Raw genomic sequence first — 22133 nt, 5'->3', positions numbered from 1 at the left:
GTGTTTGGTAAAAATCCAGGTAAACGATCGGAATGAAATTCAATTTGCCGGTCCAGAGGCGAAGTTACTGCTAGCAAGCCTGCACACGGCTCATAAGCTTCCACACTTGCTATCTGCAATCTAATTCTCGCAGAAGTATGTCGACGCTAACGTTAACATGGGGCTTGTTAAAATGTCACTGACATTCGACTGTTTCATCAATGGTATTGTTTCCAATCAACGTGGCGCTTTCGGACATTCTAGGTCAGTGTCATCCAATCAAAATTGCGCTTTCCGCCAACTGCAGCCCCAACGGGAAATGAACGGCGAAAAAAACGACAATATGTAATTTAGTTTTATCGGCGAGCCATATGCAATCATCAAAAGAGCCATAGGTTCCCGACCCCTGGTCTAGTTTAATCTGCTGTTTTATTATTTATTGTTTTATTCATGATTTTACTGTTTTGTGTATTGTCTTTGTTGTCAAGTGTCCTTGGGTGTTCAGAAACGCGCTTGTAAATTAAATGTATTATTATTTATTATTATGTAGCTGACAAACTGAACGTGAAGAAAGATAAGGTAAAGCTCAAGATATCCACAATCACTTCTCAAACCAAAGATGTGTCCAGTGAGAAGGTGACAGGTCTACAAGTGAGAGGTATCAAGTCTCAAACCAAGATCAAGCTCCTGGTAAGCTACACTCAGGGAACATATCTCATATCCCCATGAGTGAAACAGCAAGATCTTGGCCACACTTAGAGCATCTAGCTCATGAAATGTCTGAAGAACTTGACCGTGACGTAGGATTAATAATTGGCTATAACTGTTCATAAGCCCTGGCTCCAAGAGATGTCATCCTTGGCAATGAAGAGGAACCTTTTGCGCTCAAGTCTGCACTGGGTAGGAGTATCATTGGCCATAATAGCGCTACCTCAGGCTATGAAGATGAAATTGGTGTTCGTCACTGCATCATCACAAAATAAATCACACCAATTATCAGGGCTCATTCAATGATCAAGTCTGAAGTCAACCTTGTCTCCAGAACACAAGACAAAGAACTCAAAGAACCAACTGGAAAAGACAAGGCGGTGAAGAAAGTCCTGAAAGAAGAGAAAGACCATTCTTTAGAAGCTAAGAAAGTTCTTGAAGATGTCAAAGAACCTTCTCAAAAGGAGAAGAAGGTTGGGCAACTTCAAAAGGAAGTTACAGAGGTCAAAGTATCTTGAACACAAGTCAGGAAACCACAGAAACAAGACAAGGAGGTCAAGGAACCTCTTCAGGAACCTAAGCATTTGAAAGAAGAAAGAGAAGTGAAAGGTACTCATAGAGAAGTCAAGAAAACTCAGACAGAACTCAGAGGAATTTCTAACATAGAAAAAGACGTTACGAAACCTAAAATGAAGAGTCTCGTCAAGGAACAACCCAAGGAAGTTCAGAAAACGGCTTTGAAGGAGCAAGATACAAAGAGACACAAACAATTACAAAACAATACAATTAACAGAGTCAAACCTTTAGTCAGTGTCTCAACTTTCAACATTTTAAAGTACACTTTTCAGTCACAGTATAGTACGAAACAGGCTTCTGATTGGCTGCCGTGCCGAGTATGCAAATTGCCAAACAAACGTTCGTTTGGCAATTTGCATAGCGATTAGTCATCTTATTGTGTTTCAAGTTGTGAAAAATGGGGCAGGCAACTTTTCAGAGTTGTCTGCCCGGGTGTCCGCTAACTTTTTGTTAGTTTCAGACACTGGTACCTGTAATGTTTGTCGTGGAGCGACCAGGGCCTGCGGCACCTGGACCCCGGCGCATTACTCGGCTTTTCTGGTTTCAATAGTTGGCACGTATGTAGGAGCTTACAAATATGTGCCCGCCAAGCGGGAACATAATCAACAAGCAGATGAACACAGGAGTTCCAAAACTTTGTTTTGTATGTCATTAATGTAGTTTTTCAAACTTAAAAATTGATCCTTTTGTTCATTCTATTCCCTCGTGCGTCCATCATAAAAGACTAATTGGCCCTTGCAACATATTGAGCGGCCATACACGTGTGACTGATTCAAGTTTTGCCACCACCGGGCAGATCCGCCACTCGCAATATGGCGGAGCGTCACACGTGTTTCCGCAGGGGGTGAGGCGGATCAAGGCGCTCTCGGTCCCAACGCGACCTCTACTTTAAGTTAGGCGAGCAGACGCCACTTCCGGCCCAAAAGCAGAAAGAACCTCGAGTCGTCGACATGTTGAAAGAGTTGGTGAGAGAACGGCTGCTTGCGGCCGCCGACGAAATCTTTGGACTGTTCCAAACGACCGTGGCTTCGTACGAGGAGCAACTTTGTCGAGCGCGGGAGGAGAGCGAGCGACACCGACGACAACTGGAGGCGGTTTGCAAGACCCGGATTGTGATACGCGTCGAAGGTTTGTCCGCCATGTTTGGATTCGGCATTCGCGGCGCTCGATTCGGCGGTTAAGGCGTTAAAGACGACGCTAACGCTAAATTGTGTTGAAACGGAAGCCTACACAGTCTTCTGGTTAGATTTTGACCGGGCCGCGCGTGACGCCGAACGCCCGAATTTAAATCGGAAGACGTCAATTGGCCGCGATTTCATTTGAACGGAAAAGCTAGCAAGACCGCTGGAATGCCGCCATCTTGAATGTTAATCGGAAGACGTCGAGTGTGTACATGATTTTTGGTAGTTAATTAATGTAAGCAACAAAAAAAATGAGAGAGCCATTTGGGAGCCAAAAGAACAGTTTTTTTTATGTGAGCCGAGCCATAAGAGCCGGAATTCCCATCACGAGTGTGCATATATAAATAAAGCCGTATAAATAATGAATATTTGTTATAGTGTATTTTTTACATGTGTAATTCATTTTTCATATAATTTTATATGATTTTAGGTCGTTAATTTCAGCAAAAAACAAACCAACTGACGAGCCTTAAGAGCCGGATCTTTTTAGTGAGCCGAACCCAAAGAACCGGCTCTCTGAAAAGAGCCGTAATTCCAATCACTAATCGGAAGACGTCGATTCGTTGCACTTTCATTTGAACGGACAAACAACACTGTTGGGACGGCCACCATCTTAGAGTTAGCTTTCAGCCAATTGGAACGCCGCTTTGGCGTCACATGGCAGTGACTTCTTCTCACACTATGGTCTTTGATAAATGCTTCTTTTGCGGTTGAAAGGAAAATGTCGCACTCTACCCCCTTTTTCCCTTCTATGATTTTCGAACTGTGTGAATGACGTCCTGCTTGTGTCCCTGCAGATGTGAATCAGCTAATCGGTGGTCGGGAAGAAGGTCCTGACATAAAATCGGGAAGCTCCGCTTTGGAGTATCAAGTCCCCCAGATTAAAAAGGAAGAGGAGGAGGAGGCCGATGTCAGCAGTTTGCCGCGAGATGGCGTCTCCGAGGAGAGTGTCGACGACCGACTTCCACCACTCGAGTGGTCAAAGCTTCTTCCCGGCGGTCCGAGCGAAGATCGCCGCTGGACGCCCCCCTCGGGGCTTCACACAGAAGAAGCTTTGGGGAGCGCCGGCGAATTTGAAGGTAATGACATGTAGTGTAGTAAAAAAAAATGGCAGCTGTGACGTCGCAAAAAAACATTTCCCGCAGTTCAATTCATGGCACGTTTTAGGATAAAACCAAAAAAAAAATCTGATTTTGATGTGTATTCAAATCTTTAGAGAAGGAGGAAAAGGCCGATGTGAGCGCGTCCGTCCCGACCGGCGTCTGCCCGAAAAGCAAAGCTGGTGAAGTCAAAGCGCCCGAATGCTCTGATTGGTTGCTGCCAGACGACCACCTGGCGCCAATCTTGGACGACGACAACACCGACAGGCAAGGCGGGGACGAAACGTGCCCGGGGTCTCCGAAAAAGGTCCCTGGTGAGACAAGCTCCCGCAAACCCCAAAAGCGTCCCGCCCCCAAGAAGCGTTTCTGCTGCTCCCGTTGCGGTAAAAAGTTCACTTGCAATTCCCGCTTGATGAGACACATGAGAAGCCACACGGGAGAAAAACCCTTTTGCTGCTCGGTTTGCGGTAAAAAGTTCATTTCCAATTTCCACTTGATAAGACACATGAAAACCCACACGAGAGAAAACCACTTTTGTTGCTCAATTTGTAGTCAAAAGTTCCCTTCCTATTACCAATTGATGAGACACATGAAAAGCCACACGGGAGAAAAACCATTTTGCTGCTCGGTTTGCGGTAAAAAGTTCAGTTACAATTCCGACTTGATAAGACACATGAGAACCCACACGGGAGAAAAACCCTTTTGTTGCTCGGTTTGCAGTAAAAAGTTCCCTTCCTATTCCCAATTGATGAGACACATGCAAAGCCACACAGGAGAAAAACCCTTTTGCTGCTCGGTTTGCGGTAAAAAGTTCATTTACAATTCCGAGTTGAGAAGACACGTGAAAACCCACACGGGAGAAAAACCCTTTTGCTGCTCAGTTTGCGGTAAAAAGTTCATTTACAATTGCCACTTGATGAGACACATGAATAGCCACACGGGAGAAAAACCTTTCTGCTGCTCGGTTTGCGGTAAAAAGTTCACTGACAATTCCGACTTGAGAAGACACGTGAAAAGCCACACAGGAGAAAACCACTTTTGTTGCTCGGTTTGCGGTAAAAAGTTTTCTTGCAATTCCCACTTGATGAGACACATGAAAAGCCACACGGGAGAAAAACCCTTTTCCTGCTCGGTTTGCGGCACAGCCTTTTCTCTGAAGGGAAACATGATGTTCCACATGAGGAAGCACGCGGGCGAAAATCCCTTCCGTTGTTCCGTTTGCGACGCCACCTTTTCTGCCAAGCAACACCTGGAAACGCACATGCAGAATCACACCAGAGAGAAACCCTTCGCAGAGCAAAGCCCGGACAACCACATGCGAGCGCACCCGGGGGAAAAACCCTTTTGCTGCTCAGTTTGCAGCGAGGCGTTTTCTCGGCAGGAACACGTGGAGCTCCACATGAGGACTCACAGCGAAGAAAAACCCTTCGGATGCTCCACTTGTGGCGAGACCTTCGCCGAAAAGGGAACGCTGGTCACGCACGCCGGCAAGTAAACCGTACGCAGCGACCGGCGCTTGGCGATCCTCGACTGGAGTGTCTGATTGTTATTTCTTTTAATAATAATAATAATAAAAAAAAATACGACTAATAATACATTTAATTTATAAGCATCTTTCAATACTCTCAAGGTCACTTTACAGTCACAGGATGTGTTTTTCTGTGGGTGAGCAGTGGCAGCCACACCCACCGGCGTTATCTCAATCCGGAAGTAACTCAAATAGATTGAAAGCGAACTAGTCAGCTAATCGATAGATAATCGCTAGCAAGCCAGCCAGATAACTCATAGATACCCAGATAGCTAATCGATAGCTTCTAGCTAACCATCTGAATAATAATAATAATCATCATCATTAATTTCATTTATAAGCATCTTTCCAAACTCTCAAGGACACTTTACAGTCACAGGATATTTTTTTCTGCGGGTGAGCAGCGGCAGCCATACGCGCCAGCGTTCACTCAACCCGGAAGTAACAGTAAGTAAAAAAAACCTCATGGTATAAAGTCTGATTAAAAAAATTTGAAATATAATTTGAAACAAGCATGTCAAAATTGAGTTGACATTGAAAACTCAAATTGACTGTTCACTGAACTTCACTTTTTTCAAGTTTTTTTTTTTCTTCTTCTTATTCTTATTATTTTTGCTTTGCTCACGTCCTGCAGATGTCAAGGACGACAATCCGCAGGCGACCCCCCTCAAAGAAGTCCCGAAAGAAGTCGTGGAGTGGCCAAAGCCTCCCCGCGTGAAAGAGGAAGCAGAAGAGACAGACTGCGAGTGTCCTTGAGAGTTTTGAAAGGGGCTTAGAAATGAAATGGATTATTATTATTAATACAGTAAAGTCTCGTTATATCGATATTCAAGGGAGTCCGAAAAAATATCGATATAACCGGGACTATCGATATATCCGACTCTGTTTGCATGTAATTTTCTCCGTGCGTGCATAGAAATAGTATCGATATAACCGGGACTATCGATATATCCGATATCGATATAACGAGACTTTACTGTATTATTAATATACTGTTCCTAATTGACCTTTAGATGGCAGCACTTAGCATACAAAGGTAACAGCGCTACTGCTCAATGGATTCATTCTACATGCTTGCCAGACATGATTGATTTTATGACGGAGGCTCCGGGCCGGAAGAAAATTGACCACGGGCCGCGTTTGGCCCTCAGGCTGGACTTTAAACATGTTTGATCTAATAATAGTATTTATGATGATGATGATAATACATTTGATTTAGAAGCGCCTTTCAAAACTCTCAAGGTCACTTTTGTCATGAAAGAAACGAAATGAGTGGAAATTTCGGAAGCAATTTCATCAAAGCATACCTGCCAAGTACAGTGATACCTCAGTTCACAAACTTAATTGGTTCCCAAAACGTGTGTAAGGCGTAGTTTGTCTGCTAAACATTTATTTCCCATAAGAAACCATTAACATGAGAATAATCTGTTCCCAGGTCCCCCTAAAACATCATTTTCTACAAAATAAGCCTTAAAACAACGCAAAATAGACCTTATTTTACGTATAATAAATGTGCTATTGGATTCTAATTTAAATATACTCATACTGTATAATCAAGTCGTTTTATTGACCTTTGTAATGGTTATTGATGTCATTGCCTCTTGATGACATCTGAGTGAAGTTGCTGTGCTTTCTGGGCGATAATACCCTCACTCACGCTGTCCCCTGCTAGCTGCTTTTCGTCCATCCAAATCAAGTTTTTCAACCTCTTCTATTGCCTGAGACCGTTGCTTAGACAACACAGAAACACCCTTAGCTTCCTTGTGCTGAAGGATGGTAGCAATTTTCCGGACTACAGAGCGCACCTGATTATAAGCCTCACCCAGTACATTTTTAAAGGACAAACCATTTTGTACATACGAACATAAGCCGCATGTTTATACAGAAAGACGGTACACTGAAAAAGTTTCAGAGTTGTAATAATATACAGTAAAGTGTCGTTATATCGATATTCTCGGGAGTCTGAAAAATATCGATATAACCGGGACTATCGATATATCCGACCCTGCGCGCATGTAATTTTCTCCTTGCGTGCATAGAAATAGTATCGTAATAAGCGGTACTATCGATATAACCGATATCGATATAACTATATATATATATATATATAGAATCTGTTTTAAATTAAACTCGCGTCTACCTCGGCACAGATATTCACCATGTCTCACTGATGGAAAATAAGAAGTTATCATATTTAAAAGTTTCATGCTGTTAGATGCTTAGTCAACACTTGTGACTCAACAAGTGAAGCACAGACAACCTGGGGGCAAGCAGGTCAACAGACACAGCAAGTTAAACTGTCAGCGTCACAGAATTTAGGACTTGTGAAACTCCTTATCAGAATCAAAATCATCTTTATTGCCAAGTATGTAGAACACACAAGGAATTTGTTTCCGGTAGAACACGCTGCACTAGTATCGCCGTCAAAAAAAACTGCTAAGTGGCACTATACAGTTCCATTTTGGCTACTGTTGAAAGAGTTCAAAGAGTTAATGGCTTGGGGGAAGAAGCTGTTTAAATGTCTGCTGGATTTGGTGCGCATGGATCGGTAGCGCCTGCCTGAGGGGAGTAGCTGGAAAAGGTGGTGGGCAGGGTGCGGAGGGTCCAGTAGGATTTTCCGCGCCCTAGTTTGGATTCTTGCAGTGTGCAAGTCCTCGAGAGTGGGTAGGGCGGTGCCAATGATTTTTTCCGCCGTCCTAACTGTCCGTTGAAGTCGGATTTTGTCCATTTTTGTGGCGGCCCCGAACCAAACGGTGATGGAAGAACACAGGGTGGATTCGATGACTGCAGGGAGTAGTCCTCTGCTCCCCCCAACCTGAGAGCAGGGACCTATCATAGCAGAGTCCAGTATCGCCATGTCTGGACAGTAGGGATATATATATATATATATATATATATATATATATATATATATATATATATATATATATATATATGTATGTGTGTGTGTGTGTGTGTGTGTGTGTGTGTGTGTGTGTGTGTGTGTGTGTGTGTGTGTGTACACACAGGGCCTAAACTACCAGTAAGACTTTAGTTTGCTGACGAAGTTTCTTGGATAAGAAGCGAACCGTCCGACACCTTCAAAGAAGTACAGATGACGGCTGAAGAAACCTTTTCATTGAACACAGGAGTTCCCAAACGTTGTTTTGTTGATTGTTTTCTATGTCCTTAATTTAGTTTTTCAAACTTAAAAATAAATGTGTCCTTTTGTTCATTCTATACCTTCGTGCGTCCATCATAAAAGACTACTTGCCCATTGCAACATATCGAGCGGCAATACACGTGTGACTGATTCGTTTTGCCTTTGAGAAAACGGCCTCCCACAAGCTGAGCAACAACACCGGGCAGAGCCGCCACTCGCAACATGGCGGAGCGTCACACGTGTTACCGGCTCGGTGAGGCGGATCAAGGCGGTCTCGCGATTCTCGCGCGTTTCGTCGTCACTTTACGAGGCCCGATTTCGGCGAGCAGACGCCGCTTCGAGCCCAAAACCAGAAAGAACCTCGAGTTGTCGACGACATGTTGAAAGAGTTGGTGAGGGAAAGGCTGCTTGCGGCCGCCGACGAAATCTTCGGACTGTTCCAAACGACCGTGGCTTCGTACGAGGAGCAACTTTGTCGAGCGAGGGAGGAGAGCGAGCGACACCGACGACAACTGGAGGCGGTTTGCAAGACCCGGATTGTGATACGCCTCGAAGGTTTGTCCGCCATATTCGGATTCGACATTCGCGGCGCTCGACTCGGCGGTTAGGCGTGAAAGACTACACCAACGCTCCATTTTGTTGAAACGGAAGCCTACGCAGTCTTCTGGTTAGATTTTGGCCGGGTCGCACGAGACGCCGAACGCCTGACTTTAAATCCGAAGACGTCGATTCGCCGCGCTTTCCTATGAACGGAAAAGCTAGCAAGACCGCTGGAAGGCCGCCATCTTGAATGTAAATCGGAAAACGTTGATTCGCTTGTCTGTGAGAACGGACGACCTAGCAAGACCGTTGTAGGGCCGCCATCTTGAATGTGAATCGGAAGACGTCGATTCGCTGCACTTTTTATTTGAACGAACGAACAAACAACACCGATTGGACGCCCGCCATCTTAGATAGAGATTTCAGCCAATTGGAACGCCGCTTTGGCATCGCATGGCGTTGACGTTCGCCGTGCCTGACCGGTAGTGTAGATGGGGCGTCATGGGTCGTTTAGGCCAGTGATCCCCAACCTTTTTTTTGCGCCACAGACCGGTTTAATGTCAGACAATATTTTCACGCACCGGCGGATAAATACAACAAAATAAAATGATACGACAGGCATGGAAACAGTTTTTCCCTTTCTTTTAAATCTAATAATAAACGTGAATCCATTATGTATTTTTATACAACTTTATTAGCAGAGTCCTGGGAACATCGTGCCAACATCGTGTCTCCCCCTTAACGCTGTCTGGTCACAATGGTAATGTTTAAACGTGCCTTCAAAATAAGATACACCACAAAAACAAGTGAAACAAAGACGGATGTCATCTGGTAATTTTTCATTTTCCAAAATAAAACATAGTTCGGACTCAGATAATAAATAAAACGGAAATTATGTAAATTATTTATTCTTTCTGCGCGACCTGGTACCAAATGACCCACGGACCGGTACCGGTTGGGGACCTCTTGTTTAGACAATGGAATTTTATCAAATTCCATTGATTAGGCATTTGCAGTGACATTATTTTTACATACATGTAATTTCAGGAGAAAAAAAAATCTTTGATATTTGAGGCGCAGTTGATAAATTAAGTGAACATTTGTCTGAATGCCGAAGTAAATGTGACAATCGACTCACTGTAATTAAAGATTTGTATTAAAAAAATTAGTTTCTCCAGCGTTCTGTTATTGTAGTCTAGTATATTTCTCAGCATTGTGCTCTTGTTGGTGTAAGAAAGTTCGCTGCCGCAAATGCGACATTCCAAACTGAAAAAGTATGAACAATAAACTAAGACTTACTTTTCAAAATAATCACAAAATAACAGAACATTTAGAAAATATGAGAGTAAGACAGTGAAACAAGGAAATCAATCAAACCAATAACTTATTTTCACAGACAAGATCGAAATGGTCCCACACGGCAGAAAACTTGCGTTTACCAGTGACGTCTTCCATCTTGCGGATAGTAAAAGGACAACCGACACCATTTTTTTGTTTCCTAACTGACATCAGAAAAACGTTTGATAGCAGCTAAAATACCCAAAACACGCAGGATGATATTTTTAGTCCAATGCAAAACACCAATAAAAATGACTTGAAGTGTCCAAAAACGACTTTAAAATGAAACTGGAAACGGCCAGTTTCAGAAGGTCCCGCCCCCTTGTTCGTGATGTCGCGCCAGGATACTCCTTCACAAACTGCCTTGCTCCAGAATCAAAACAATGGCTTCAGATTGGAAGAGGATGCTTTCTTGTTACTCATCCAGTTATGAATATGAGTCAAATTGTTCTGAAGAGGAAAGCATACATGTTTGCCATCGATTAAAGGAGTCCTACCATGTCAATTCGAGCCGTCAAGGACAGCCTGTAGTGTCCCAGAAAAAGCAAAAGATGGCACCCCAGCTCTGTTGGAAATGGGCTGATTTGTCTGCTGGGAATTTGTGTCAACTAGTATCAAATAGTAGTCAACATACAACGATTCACCATAGCGTTAATGATATGTTTTTCTTCTAATTTTGCCATCAACACAAAGTATCCCAAAAAGCCCGCTGTGTCGCCACGCTTCCGGTAGTGCTCACGTGACTTTCTTAAAGTGGTACGCGCACCGACACTGGGTATTACCGTGGAGGCTCGGCGCACGCAGCGACGTTGTGGTCTTTGTTATGAACATGACACCGAATTTTTCTTTTGCAGTTGAGAGAAAAATGGCGAACTCTACCCACTTTGCTGCTCCATCATTTTGTAAATGTGTGAATGACTTCCTGCTTGTGTCCCCGTCCGTAGACCTGAATCTGCTGATCGGTCGTCAGGAAGAAGTTCCTGACGTGGAATCGAGGAGCTCCGCTTTGGAGCATCCACAAGCCCCCGACATTAAAAAGGAAGAAGCGGAAGAGGCCGATGTCAGCAGTTTGCCGCAAGATGGCGTCTCCGAGGCGAGTGTCGACGACCGACTTCCACAACTCGAGTGGTCAAAGCTTCATCCCGGCGGTCCGAGCGAAGATCGTCGCGGGACGCCCCGACGAGAAGGTTTGGGGAGCGCCGCCAATTGTGAAGGTAATGACATGTAGTGGTCAAAAATAAAGAAATACTGCGATCAAGCCAGCCTCCACTGGCAAAATCGAAGTCAAGTGAGCCGGCAATTCTGTTGACAACACTGTGCACAAAGAGGTGAGATGGCACTTTTCAGAGGCCCATTATTTCAAAATAAAACATCCGATCTGTATCAGAGCGGTCTGGTTGGATAGCTCAAGTACTGTAGTTTTCCCCAGTGTTGATTTGGTCCAGGGATATCAAATATTTTCCCATTTAGACGTTTTTAAAAATTTACGAAGAATACCAACGTGTTCACATGAATTGGAGTCAGGATAGATGTCAGGTGTCACTTTTCAGGGACTCATTATTTCAAAATAAAACATCAGATCTTTATCAGAGTAGTCTGGTTGGAGAGCTTAGGTGCTCTAGTTTCCCCCAGTGTTGATTTGGTCCACGGATATCAAAGATTTTCCCCTTTAGAACGTTTTAAAAATGAATGAAAAATAACGTCAGCATGCACTCTATGATGGTGTTTATTTTACTATTATTATTATTTTTATTATTATGTTTAGATTTTGTGTCTCGACTTGAGAACGCGTTTTGGACCCTTTCTGAGAGTTCTTATTCTTTCCTAGGTTAACGTGAACCTTAGCCAACAGCCAAGAAACCGCTTGTTTTCCATATGTTTCGTTTATTTACATCCAAACCCACGCTTTTATTTTGAAGGTGGTTTACGTCACTCGCGAGCGGCGGCTGTGACGTCGCAAAGAACGTTTTGTGACGCTCAAATCTGGGCACGTTTTAGGATCGGACAAATGGGGACAAAAAAAAACATTTAGGTTTTTACGTGTATTGAAAAGTTTATGTACATTTGTACATCTAAAAACAAGCATATTATCTGCATCATATTGGAGCAAATCGATAGTAAACAAGGGGTACCACGGGGGGGTCGGCAAAGGGCCACTTATCTGGCTATCTATTAGCTAGATATTTAGCTTGCTATCTATTAACTAGCTGTTAGCTAACTGTTAGCTATCTAGCTTTCGAGGCGAGTTACTTAGCTATCGAATTAGCTGTCTATTAGCTAGCTAACTTTATATCTGAGTTACTTCCATCTTGAGTGAAGGCCTAGCTTGCTATCTGTTAGCTATCTAGCTTTCTATCTGAGTTACTTAGCTATCGACTTAGCTGTCTATTACCTAGCCAGCTTTTTATCTGAGTTACTTCAATCTTGAGTGAAGGTGGCCTAGCTAGCAATCTGTAAGCTGTCTATTAGCTAGATAGCTTTCTACCTGAGTTACTTCCGTCTTGAGTGAAGGCCTAGCTAGCTATCTGTTAGCTATCTGTTAGCTAGCTAGCTTTCTATCTGAGTTACTTAGCTATCGAATTAGCTGTCTATTAGCTAGCTAGCTTTTTATCTGAGTTACTTCCATCTTGAGTGAAGGTGGCCTAGCTAGCTATCTGTAAGCTATCTATTAGCTAGATAGCTTTCTATCCAAGTTACTTCGCTATCGAATTAGCTGTCTATTAGCTAGCTTTCTATCTGAGTCAGGTTGAGTGAAGGCCTAGCTAGCTAGCTATTAGCTATCTGTTACCTAGCTTGCTTTCTATCCGAGTTACTTAACTATCGAATTAGATGTCTATTAGCTAGTTAGCTATCTATCTGAGGTACTTCTGGGTTGAGTGAATGCCTAGCTAGCTATCTATAAGCTATCTATTGGCTAGCTAGCTTTCTAGCCAAGTTACTTAGCTATCGAATTAGCTGTCTATTAGCTAGCTAGCTTTCTATCTGAGTTACTTCCGTCTTGAGTGAAGGCCTAGCTAACTATCTGTCAGCTGTCTATTAGCTAGTTAGCTTTCTATCCGAGTTACTTAGCTATCTAATTAGCTGTCTATTAACTAGCTTTCTATCCGAGTTACTTCCGGGTTGAGTGAAGGCCTGGCTAGCTATCTGTTAGCTATCTATTAGCTAGATGGCTTTCTATTTGAGTGACTTCCGGGTTGAGTGAACGCTGGCGCGTGTGGCTGCCGCTGCTCACCCGCAGAAAAACTTTATCATGCCCGTGACTGTAAAGTGACCTTGAGAGTTTTGTAAGGCGCTTGGAAATGAAATGTATGATGATGATGATGACTTATGATTCTGGAACGGATTATGGTACAACAATCCAAGTTTGACTGTATTTGCGCTACTCGCGTCCCGCAGATCTCCAGCGGATGATTGGCGGCCTAGAAGAAACTCCTCCTCGGCCGCCATTGGGGCACTCGGTTTTGGAGGCGGAGCGTCCGCGGGGCTCCTCCCATTTTGAGACCAATCTCAGCCCGACCGGCGGCCGCCTGAAAAGCAAAGCGGGTGAAGACGAAGCGCCCGAGTGGTGTGAAATGTCGCCGCCAGACCATCTCCTGGCGCCAATGTTGGACGACACCAACGGGCAAGGCGAGGACAAAATGTCTCCGAAAAAGGTCCCCGGCAAGAAAAGGTCCCGCAAACGGCAAAAGTGCCCCTCCCCCAAGGAGCGTTTCCGCTGCTCCCTTTGCGGCAAAAAATTCCCTTGCAATTCCCACTTGATCACACACATGAAAAGCCACACTGGAGAAAAACCCTTTAGCTGCTCTGTTTGCGGCAAGGCCTTTACGGTGAAGGGATCCATGGAAGTCCACAAGAGGACGCACACTGGAGAAAAACCCTTCGGCTGCTCCATTTGCGGCAAAAAGTTTTTTCGCCAGTCCTCCTGGGTCAGACACGGGAGAACCCACACGGGAGAGAAACCCTTTAGCTGCTCGGTTTGCGGCAAGGCCTTTTCTCAGAAGGGACACATGGAGCTCCACATGCGAAGGCACACGGGAGAAAAACCCTTTGGATGCTCCATTTGCGGCCAGACCTTCGCCGAAAAGAGAACGCTGGTCAAGCACATGCAAAGGCTCACGGGAGAAAAGCACTTGGCTTGCTGAGTGGGCGAAGAAAGCCACGCCCAGAAGGTCAGTTTGGCTCCGCCCCTCGGCACGCACCACGCCGACAAGTAAACCACGTGGAGCGACCGGCGCTTGGCGAGCTATCCAGATAGGTCGGTAGGTACTTTTTTTTCCCCTTTTTTACTGTGTAGTGTATCTAATTAGTTCCCTGATTCCTCTTGAGTCCAGATTACTTTTTGTATCGTTATTTAATTCAAGTTTTGTTGCGGGTAATGATTGTTTCATTTTCGGTTTTCTTGTGTTCTTTTTTTCATTTGGCCGTGAGTGTTAGTGGCGTGTCGGCAGTTCGCTGTTGCCGCCACCGCGTTGGTTGCATGTGATACCTTCAGGGACATCATGTTAATAACAGTGATCTTGTGTTGTATTTCCTTTTTCTGTAAATAACCACTTTACGATCACCCGTTGTTCATTCTGTTTTGTTATGTACACCGTTTTGCATGGAGAGCTACTATAGAATAGTCGGATGTTATTCACAAGACGAAACCCATGCGACTTCACCTATCCCTTTTGCCATGCTGTTTTGCAGCAATAAAAGAAAGAAAAATACACATCCACGCGTCTGGAAGTCCGTGCAGGATGATTTATTAAGAGACAACACAAAGCGCTGGTCCCAAAAACGGAACAATCCCGAAAGGATTCCAGGATGTGGGGGGACTTAAATCAAGCACCGAAGGAAGATATAGAAAGTCCAGAGTACTACAAACTACAAATACAAGTTGACAGTGTCCCGTTTTCGTACCCGCTTCCTCCCTGAAGAAAGAAGAAGGAAGTGTGGACGCGGGGAGGCGTGGCCCCGCCCCCTGCTGTCAATCCGAACGTGACAATATCGAACAAGTAGGATGTTTATTTGCCGGAGCGGCATTGCACAGAATGACGATACAAAAGAACTGTTTCTTAACAAACGCGTCGGACAATTTTCTCCAGCATGACAGCATCTCCCTCGCCGCATCGGGCTCACGGTCAGCGCCGCCGCCTCTTTGAGACAGCTGACCTCTTCTGGCTTCTCCATTAGCGTGGAGAGTGATTTTTTTTTTTTGACAGCTCGCATGCTTGGGAAGCCGTGCGCATTTGGGTCAGCGGAAAGCCTGTGCGCCGACACAGTCATAAAGATCGATAATACGAAATATAAAATGATTAAAATGACACGAAAAGTTCTAAGATTTCTAAATGAACTGTCAACATTTTGGTATATAATAGTATTCAATAGAAAACGTAGCTTAAAAACAACAGATTGACACCGTATGCTAACCTGTGGTATAAACCTCGCCATCAGCCATTTTGAATGCTTTTTGACTAACGACCGTTTTTGTCGGAACGGAACCCCGTTGTAACTCGGATGTTACCTGTGTGTGTGTGTGTGTGTGTGTGTGTGTGTTAACACTGTGTTGCTGAATACTGACACCTGGTGGTGGACTTGCAGGAGACATTTGACAGCGTCATCTAACACTGATCTGGAAACACACATTTTAATCTTTGCAAGGTACGTAGTCCTGCAAATAAATAGATAAATAGTTCAATAAACAAATACAGAAATAGTTAAATGAAGAAATACATTGGTGAATAGGTAAATAAATAAATGAATGAATGAATAAATAGTCCGTAGTACTTTTTGAACCATTTAACGCCATAAACCAATAATGACGAGGATCCCTCTACGGCTTTTCGTTCCAACATTTCACCTGGGCCGATTTACTCTTTTTGTAAATCACGTTATATTGAGCGACCAGTTCATTCAGAATATATTTGAGCGTGTACTTAAAGGACAACCGACGTCTCCGGACAAGTTGTGTCCATAATTTGTAAAATGGCTTCAAATGACTTCTACTGGGCGTATTTTAATAAGATTTACATTTTAAGACTCGCTCTGAACATTCAGGAAGTCTTGTCTTTGAGTTGGTGACGAGTCCTCACGTGACTCATTGTAGCGTCTTTCCATCACGTCAATGTATTTTGCTGTACTGTTTTTTTTTTAAACCGTGTGTTACATACAAAAGCTGCCAGCAGAGGGAGTCCAAGCTCCATGAAATGAATATATCAGCCAGTGGAAACGGGCTGGTTCATTCCTCACAGCTCGGTGGCCATTTTACTGCCTCTTTTTGGGTGAGACATTCCCCCCCGCCCGTTTGCCTCAAAATGACACGGAATAAATTATTTAATTGATTGCAAACATGTATGCTTTCCTCTTCAGAACTATTTGAATCATATTCATAACTGGATGTGTAACAACAAAGCATCTTCTACGAATCTGAAGCCATTGTTTGGATTCTCCAGCAATGCAAGACGTCTTGGCGTGACGTCACGAACTGGGGGCGGCACTTTCTGAAAATGCCCAATTCGCAGCTCATTTTTTTGCAGATTTTGGACACTTTAAGTCATTTTTATTGGTGTTTTGCATTTGACTAAAAATATCATACTGCGTGTTTTGGGTATTTTAGATGCTATAAAACGTTTTTCTGATGTCAGTTAAAAAAACAAAAAAGTGACGTCGGTTGTCCTTTAAATATTAAATACGACCCAAACTTGATTTCCGTGCTGAAAAACAAGTCCCCGTCCGACTGGTAACTCTGGAGATCACTTTGTTTACGTTACGAGGAAGCCGAATTATGACCTGAAGACGTCATCATTCAGCGACGGAGAACAGAATCCACAAAGGGGGAAAACTTGATATTTTTTCCGAACATTTAATAGAATATGAACCTCCCGAAGTTGTAGTTATTAACTATTCTATAGTGAGTGTTTCGATAGATTTCTTTCAACGCAATGACGACGTAATCCCCTAAACTTTAACAAGGACACCAAAAGAACGCGCCGGTTCTCGTAGCAACAGTGGTCGCGTGACTTTCTTAAAGCGGTACGCGCACCGACACGGAGTTTGCTCTGGAAGCTCGGGGGCGCACGCATCGAGTGCCTCAGTGTCGCCGGACCCTTCACGATTACGTCCATTGTAAAAGAAAACTTCCCCTTCCAACATGCTTCGCGGCCATACACGTGTGACTGATACAAGTTTGCCTATGAGAAAAACGGCCTCTCTCAAACTGAGCATCACCCCGGGCAGTTCCACCACACGCAATATGGCCGAGTCTCACACGTGTTACCGGGGCGGTGAGGCGGATCAAGGCGATGTCGGGTATTCTCGCGCGTTTTCAAGGTGACGTCACCAATAAGAGACAACAAAGTTCGGCGAGCAGACGCCGCTTCCTGTCCAAAAGCAGAAAGAACCTCGAGTCGCTGACATGTTGAAAGAGTTGGTGAAGGAAAGGCTGCTTGCGGCCGCCGACGAAATCTTCGGACTGTTCCAAGCGACCGTGGCTTCGTACGAGGAGCAACTTTGTAGGGCGAGGGAGGAGAGCGAGCGACACCGACGACAACTGGAGGCGGTTTGCAAGACCCGGATTGTGATACGAGTCGAAGGTTTGTCCGCCATATTTGGATTCGGCATTCGCAAACAAAATAACGCTTTAATTTATTAAAACGGAAGCCCACCGTCTTTTGGTTATATTTTGGCTCATCCGCGCACATTCTCGGGCCGCACGAGACGCCGAACGGCTGAATTTGAATCGGAAGACGTCGATTCGACGCACCCTCATTCGAACGGGAAAGCAACACTTTTGGACGGGCGCCATCTTACGTTTAGCTTTCAGCCAATTGGAACGCCGCTTTGGCGTCACGTGGCGGTGACCTTCTCGTCTTGTGGTCTTCGTTCTGAACATGTCGACCAATTTTTCTTTTGCAGTTGAGAGAAAAATGTCGAACTCTGCCCCTCTGTGGCGCCGGACATCCCTGCAGCAGTCCTTGCATTAATACAGTCACCAAAATAGCAGTTTACCTTCACGATGGCTCATATTCAGGGAGAATAATGACGCACAGCCGTGTCAGTCATTGGTCTGGGAACTCAACCAACATTTATTCTGTGCATGCTCATAAAATGCATTGCTTTACTTGCTTGCTTAAAGGACAAACGACAGTCAAATCCAAAGCACCAATAAAAACGACTTAAAGGACAACTGACGTCTCCGGACAAGTTGTGTCCATAATTTGTAAAATGGCTTCAAATGACTTCTACTGAGCGTATTTTAAAAAGATTCCACCGCATATAGCTATAGTTTACGTTTTAAGACTCGCGCTGAATATTCCGGAAGTCTTGTTTTTGAGTTGGTGACGTGTCTGTACGTGACGTCATGAAAGGAACGCCCCCTGACCGCAAACAGACACATTGTAGCAGTCCTTCCATCACGTCAATGTATTTTGCTGTATTGTTTGGTCTGAAAACCTTGGAATTTATCAGCCTATGGAAACAGAGGTGGCCACTGGAGGTTGCCATTTTGTGCCTCTTTTCTGGTGATCGTTTCTCCCCAATGTTGCCTCAAAATGGCATGGAATTCTTTAATCGATTGATTTTTTTTGTTTTTTTAACTGACATCAGAAAAACGTTTTATAGCAGCTAAAATACCCAAAACACGCAGTATGATATTTTTTGTCAAATGCAAAACACCAATAAAAATGACTTAAAGTGTCCAAAATCTGCAGAAAATTGAGCTGCGAATTGGGCATTTTCACGCCAAGATGTCTTGCCTTGCTGGAGAATCAAAACAATGGCTTCAGATTCGGAGAATATGCTTTTTTGTTACACCTCCAGTTATGAATATGATTCAAATAGTTCTGAAGAGGAAAGCATACATGTTTGCCATCGATTAAAGAATGTAGTTGTGCCATTTTGAGGCAACATGCTGTGTGCATGTGTTTGAGCATCGAGGTTATTGTGCCTGTGATGTCATCAAACCAGTCCTGGTGCTGTGTGCGTTTATATCCGATGGATTTGGATGCCTCATAGAGCCTGGAGCTGATAGTGGACCATTTTCCATCAATGGAGTTCTCTCCCAGCAGGATAAGCTCGATGTCTTCCAGGTTGTCAGCAAGAGAGAGACTGAGTTTCTCCCGAGCTATAGCCTGTGCTAGCCGGGTGCAGTCCAGTCTCTTCTTCCCTGACCTCTGGAGACGAATAGCAGGGGGTACTCGCACTCGAAGCCTGGTCATCATGAGTCGATGGTCAGTCCAGCACTCAGCTCCTCTCCTCCTCCAATGGTGTCGTCGATCAGGTGCCAATGTTTAGAGCATTGGGTGCATCCATGTCCTTATGTTCCATGATGCCAGGATGAGAGGGATCATTTTCTTTGTTTTATTTCGACCGCTGACTGGAATTCCCGACAGGTGCGGTGGCCTATACAGGATTTTTTGAGTAGGCAATGTTTGGGCCACCTTTTCTAGGCCCTTCCCCAGTTGGTGTGAGCAGTGCGGTCCTGAATAGGGCTGCTCAGTTGCACGGGGGTCTGCCGGAGCAGCTGCCACTCAATTCCACCGGTTAGCGACCATGAATAGCCCCATACCGCTGGTATGCAGAGTTCTGATTAGGAGCTTCCGGTGCATTCATACCTGGTCCCGTCACCAGACACCCCATCGCCACCAGACTCTGGTCCATTTCCGGTAGATGGTGCCACCGAGATAGAGATGGATACCTGCGCAGAGGAATTATCTCAAGTGCAACTGGGGGCGCGCATGTCCCAGCAGCACTTCTTCACTGTAGGAGGGTGGGATCCGGTGGCAAGGGGAGCCCAGGACGACCGGCATTCTTCCACAGTTGCGGGAGGCTGCCGGAGCTCCAGTCTTTCGGAAAGACCGCCTTTTGTGTGCCGCCAGAACATGTTGCTTTTCTATTAGGGTGTGCTCCCCTAGCCTTTGTCTTCTTAGACTTACCCACAATGCAGCAGGGCAGTGGTTGGTCAGTGCCAGGGCATGTCCACTACATGGGCCTGTCTGGGGACCTCTGGGGACAATTGCAGCTCCGAGATCCCCTGTCGATTAGCCTGGAGTCGCGAGACATCCAGTTACCGTGTGTGGCCACAAGGAGGCCCGACAGGAGTCTTGGTGATGGAGAGGCTGTATACTGGCAGAGGAAGACTTACACAGAGCTGCTTCCCTGTTCACCACGAGGGGCTAGCCAGCGGCAGCGAGCTGTACGCGAAAGGATTGCTAGCAGGTGGCAAGTAAGCATGCCTCTTGCCTCTAGCGACTGCACTAAGGCATTACAACATCCGGGTCTCACATGATTAGCTCGTTCGCAGGTGACATCACTTCGCAAAATTACCCAAACCTGACTTTGCCACACACACCATCAAACACACTCAACACTGCCCCCCTTGTTTCCTGCTTGTGTCCTCGCAGACGTGAATCAGCTGATCGGTTGTCGGGAAGAAGGTCCTGACATAAAATCGGGAAGCTCCGCTTTGGAGTATCCACAAGTCCCCCAGATTAAAAAGGAGGAGGGGGAGGCCCATGTCAGCAGTTTGCCACAAGATGGCGTCTTCGAGGAAGGTGACGACGAACGACTTCCACCACCCGAGCGGTCACAGCTTCATCCCGGCGGTCCGAGTCAAGATCGCAGCTGGACGCCCCCCTCGGGGCATCGCACGGAAGAAGTGTTGGGGAGCGCCGCCGATTGTGAAGGTAATGACATGTAGTGTAGTAAAATAAATGGCAGCTGTGACGTCGCAGGCGCAAAAAAACATTTCCCGCAGCTCAATTCTTGGCACGTTTTAGGATAAAACCCCCCAAAAAAATCTGATTTTGATGTGTATTCAAATCTTTAGAGAAAAAGGAAAAGGCCGATGTGAGTGCGTTGGTCCCGACCGGCGGCCGCCCGAAAAGCACAGCGGGTGAAGACGAAGCGCCCGAATGCTCTGATTGGTCGCCATCAGACGACCACCTGGCGCCAATCTCGGACGACGATGACACCGACGACGAAACGTGCCCTGGCTCTGCGAAAAAGGTCCCCGGCGAGAAGAGGTCCTGCAAACACCAAAAGTGTCCCTCCCCCAGGGAGCTTTTCCACTGCTCCCGTTGCGGTAAAAAATTCACTTGCAATTCCCACTTGATGAGACACATGAAAAGCCACACGGGAGAAAAACCCTTTTGCTGCTCGGTTTGCGGCAAGGCCTTTTCTCAGAAGGGACATATGGCGGTCCACATGCGAAGGCACACGGGAGAAAAACCCTTCACTTGCTCCACTTGTGGCCGGTCCTTCGCCCAAACGACGCTGCTGGTCTCGCACATGCGTAGGCACACGGGAGAAAACCCCTTCACTTGCTCCATTTGTGGCCGGTCCTTCTCCCAAAAGGCAGCAATGGTCTTGCACATGAGGACGCACACCGGTGAAAAACCCTTCCGATGCTCCACTTGCGGCCGGACCTTCGCCCGAAAGGAAACGCTGGTCACGCACATGAAGACGCACACCGGCGAAAAACCCTTCCGATGCTCCATTTGTGGCCGGCCCTTCTCCCAAAAGGGAACAATGGTCTCGCACATGAGGACGCACACCGGCGAAAAACCCTTCCGATGCCCCACTTGTGGCTGGACCTTCGTCCAAAGGACGGCGCTGGTCTCGCACATGCGAAGGCACACGGGAGAAAAACCCTTCACTTGCTCCACTTGCGGCCGGACGTTCGCCCGAAAGGAAACTCAGGTCACGCACATGAGGACGCACACCGGCGAAAAACCCTTCCGATGCTCCACTTGCGGCCGGACCTTCGCCCGAAAGAAAACGCTGGTCACGCACATGATGACGCACACCGGCGAAAAACCCTTCAGATGCTCCACTTGTGGCCAAACCTTCATTCAAAAGACGTCGCTGGTCTTGCACATGCGAAAACACGCGGGAGAAAAGCCCAAAGCTTGCAGAGTGTGCGGCAAAAGCTACGCCCAGGTCAGTTTGGATTCGCACGTCTGCAGGCACCACGCCGACAAGTAAACCACTGACCGGAGTCAAAGACCTTCGCCAAAGGGACATGGCGCAGCGGCAGCAGAATTTTCAAACCGTCTTTTAGA

At 45.6% G+C, this 22133-nt stretch overlaps 2 protein-coding genes across 3 annotated transcripts; both read left to right on the top strand.

Annotated features, from left to right (window-relative positions):
* The first annotated feature begins 2175 nt into the window (after positions 1-2175).
* Positions 2176-7936, top strand: LOC148899834 (uncharacterized). Of its 2 annotated transcripts, none has more exons than XM_088995234.1 (4): positions 2176-2391; positions 3242-3523; positions 3661-5031; positions 5707-7936. In XM_088995234.1, the coding sequence occupies exons 1-4, from the start codon at positions 2214-2216 to the stop codon at positions 5826-5828; spliced, it is 1953 nt and encodes a 650-aa protein (XP_088851360.1). In that variant the 5' UTR covers positions 2176-2213; the 3' UTR covers positions 5829-7936. The 2 variants fall into 2 exon arrangements, 1 of the variants encoding a protein (XP_088851360.1); XR_016114799.1 differs by having other exon boundaries at positions 2177-2391; positions 3661-5519.
* Positions 7937-8588: 652 nt separating this feature from the next.
* LOC148899833 (uncharacterized) lies at positions 8589-22072 on the top strand. The gene is made up of 6 exons (XM_088994169.1): positions 8589-8769; positions 11037-11306; positions 13489-14225; positions 17423-17666; positions 20475-20756; positions 20900-22072. Exons 1-6 carry the CDS (start codon positions 8592-8594, stop codon positions 22054-22056), a joined length of 2868 nt encoding a protein of 955 aa, XP_088850295.1. The 5' UTR covers positions 8589-8591; the 3' UTR covers positions 22057-22072.
* Positions 22073-22133: the final 61 nt, after the last annotated feature.

The sequence above is a fragment of the Hippocampus bargibanti genome, linkage group LG04, assembly GCF_051943395.1.
Source record: "Hippocampus bargibanti isolate YZ-2025 linkage group LG04, ASM5194339v1, whole genome shotgun sequence".
NCBI classification, from domain to species: domain Eukaryota; kingdom Metazoa; phylum Chordata; class Actinopteri; order Syngnathiformes; family Syngnathidae; genus Hippocampus; species Hippocampus bargibanti.
The sequence above is the reverse complement of the archived record's forward strand: the minus strand, read 5'-3'. Positions and strand labels throughout refer to the sequence as shown.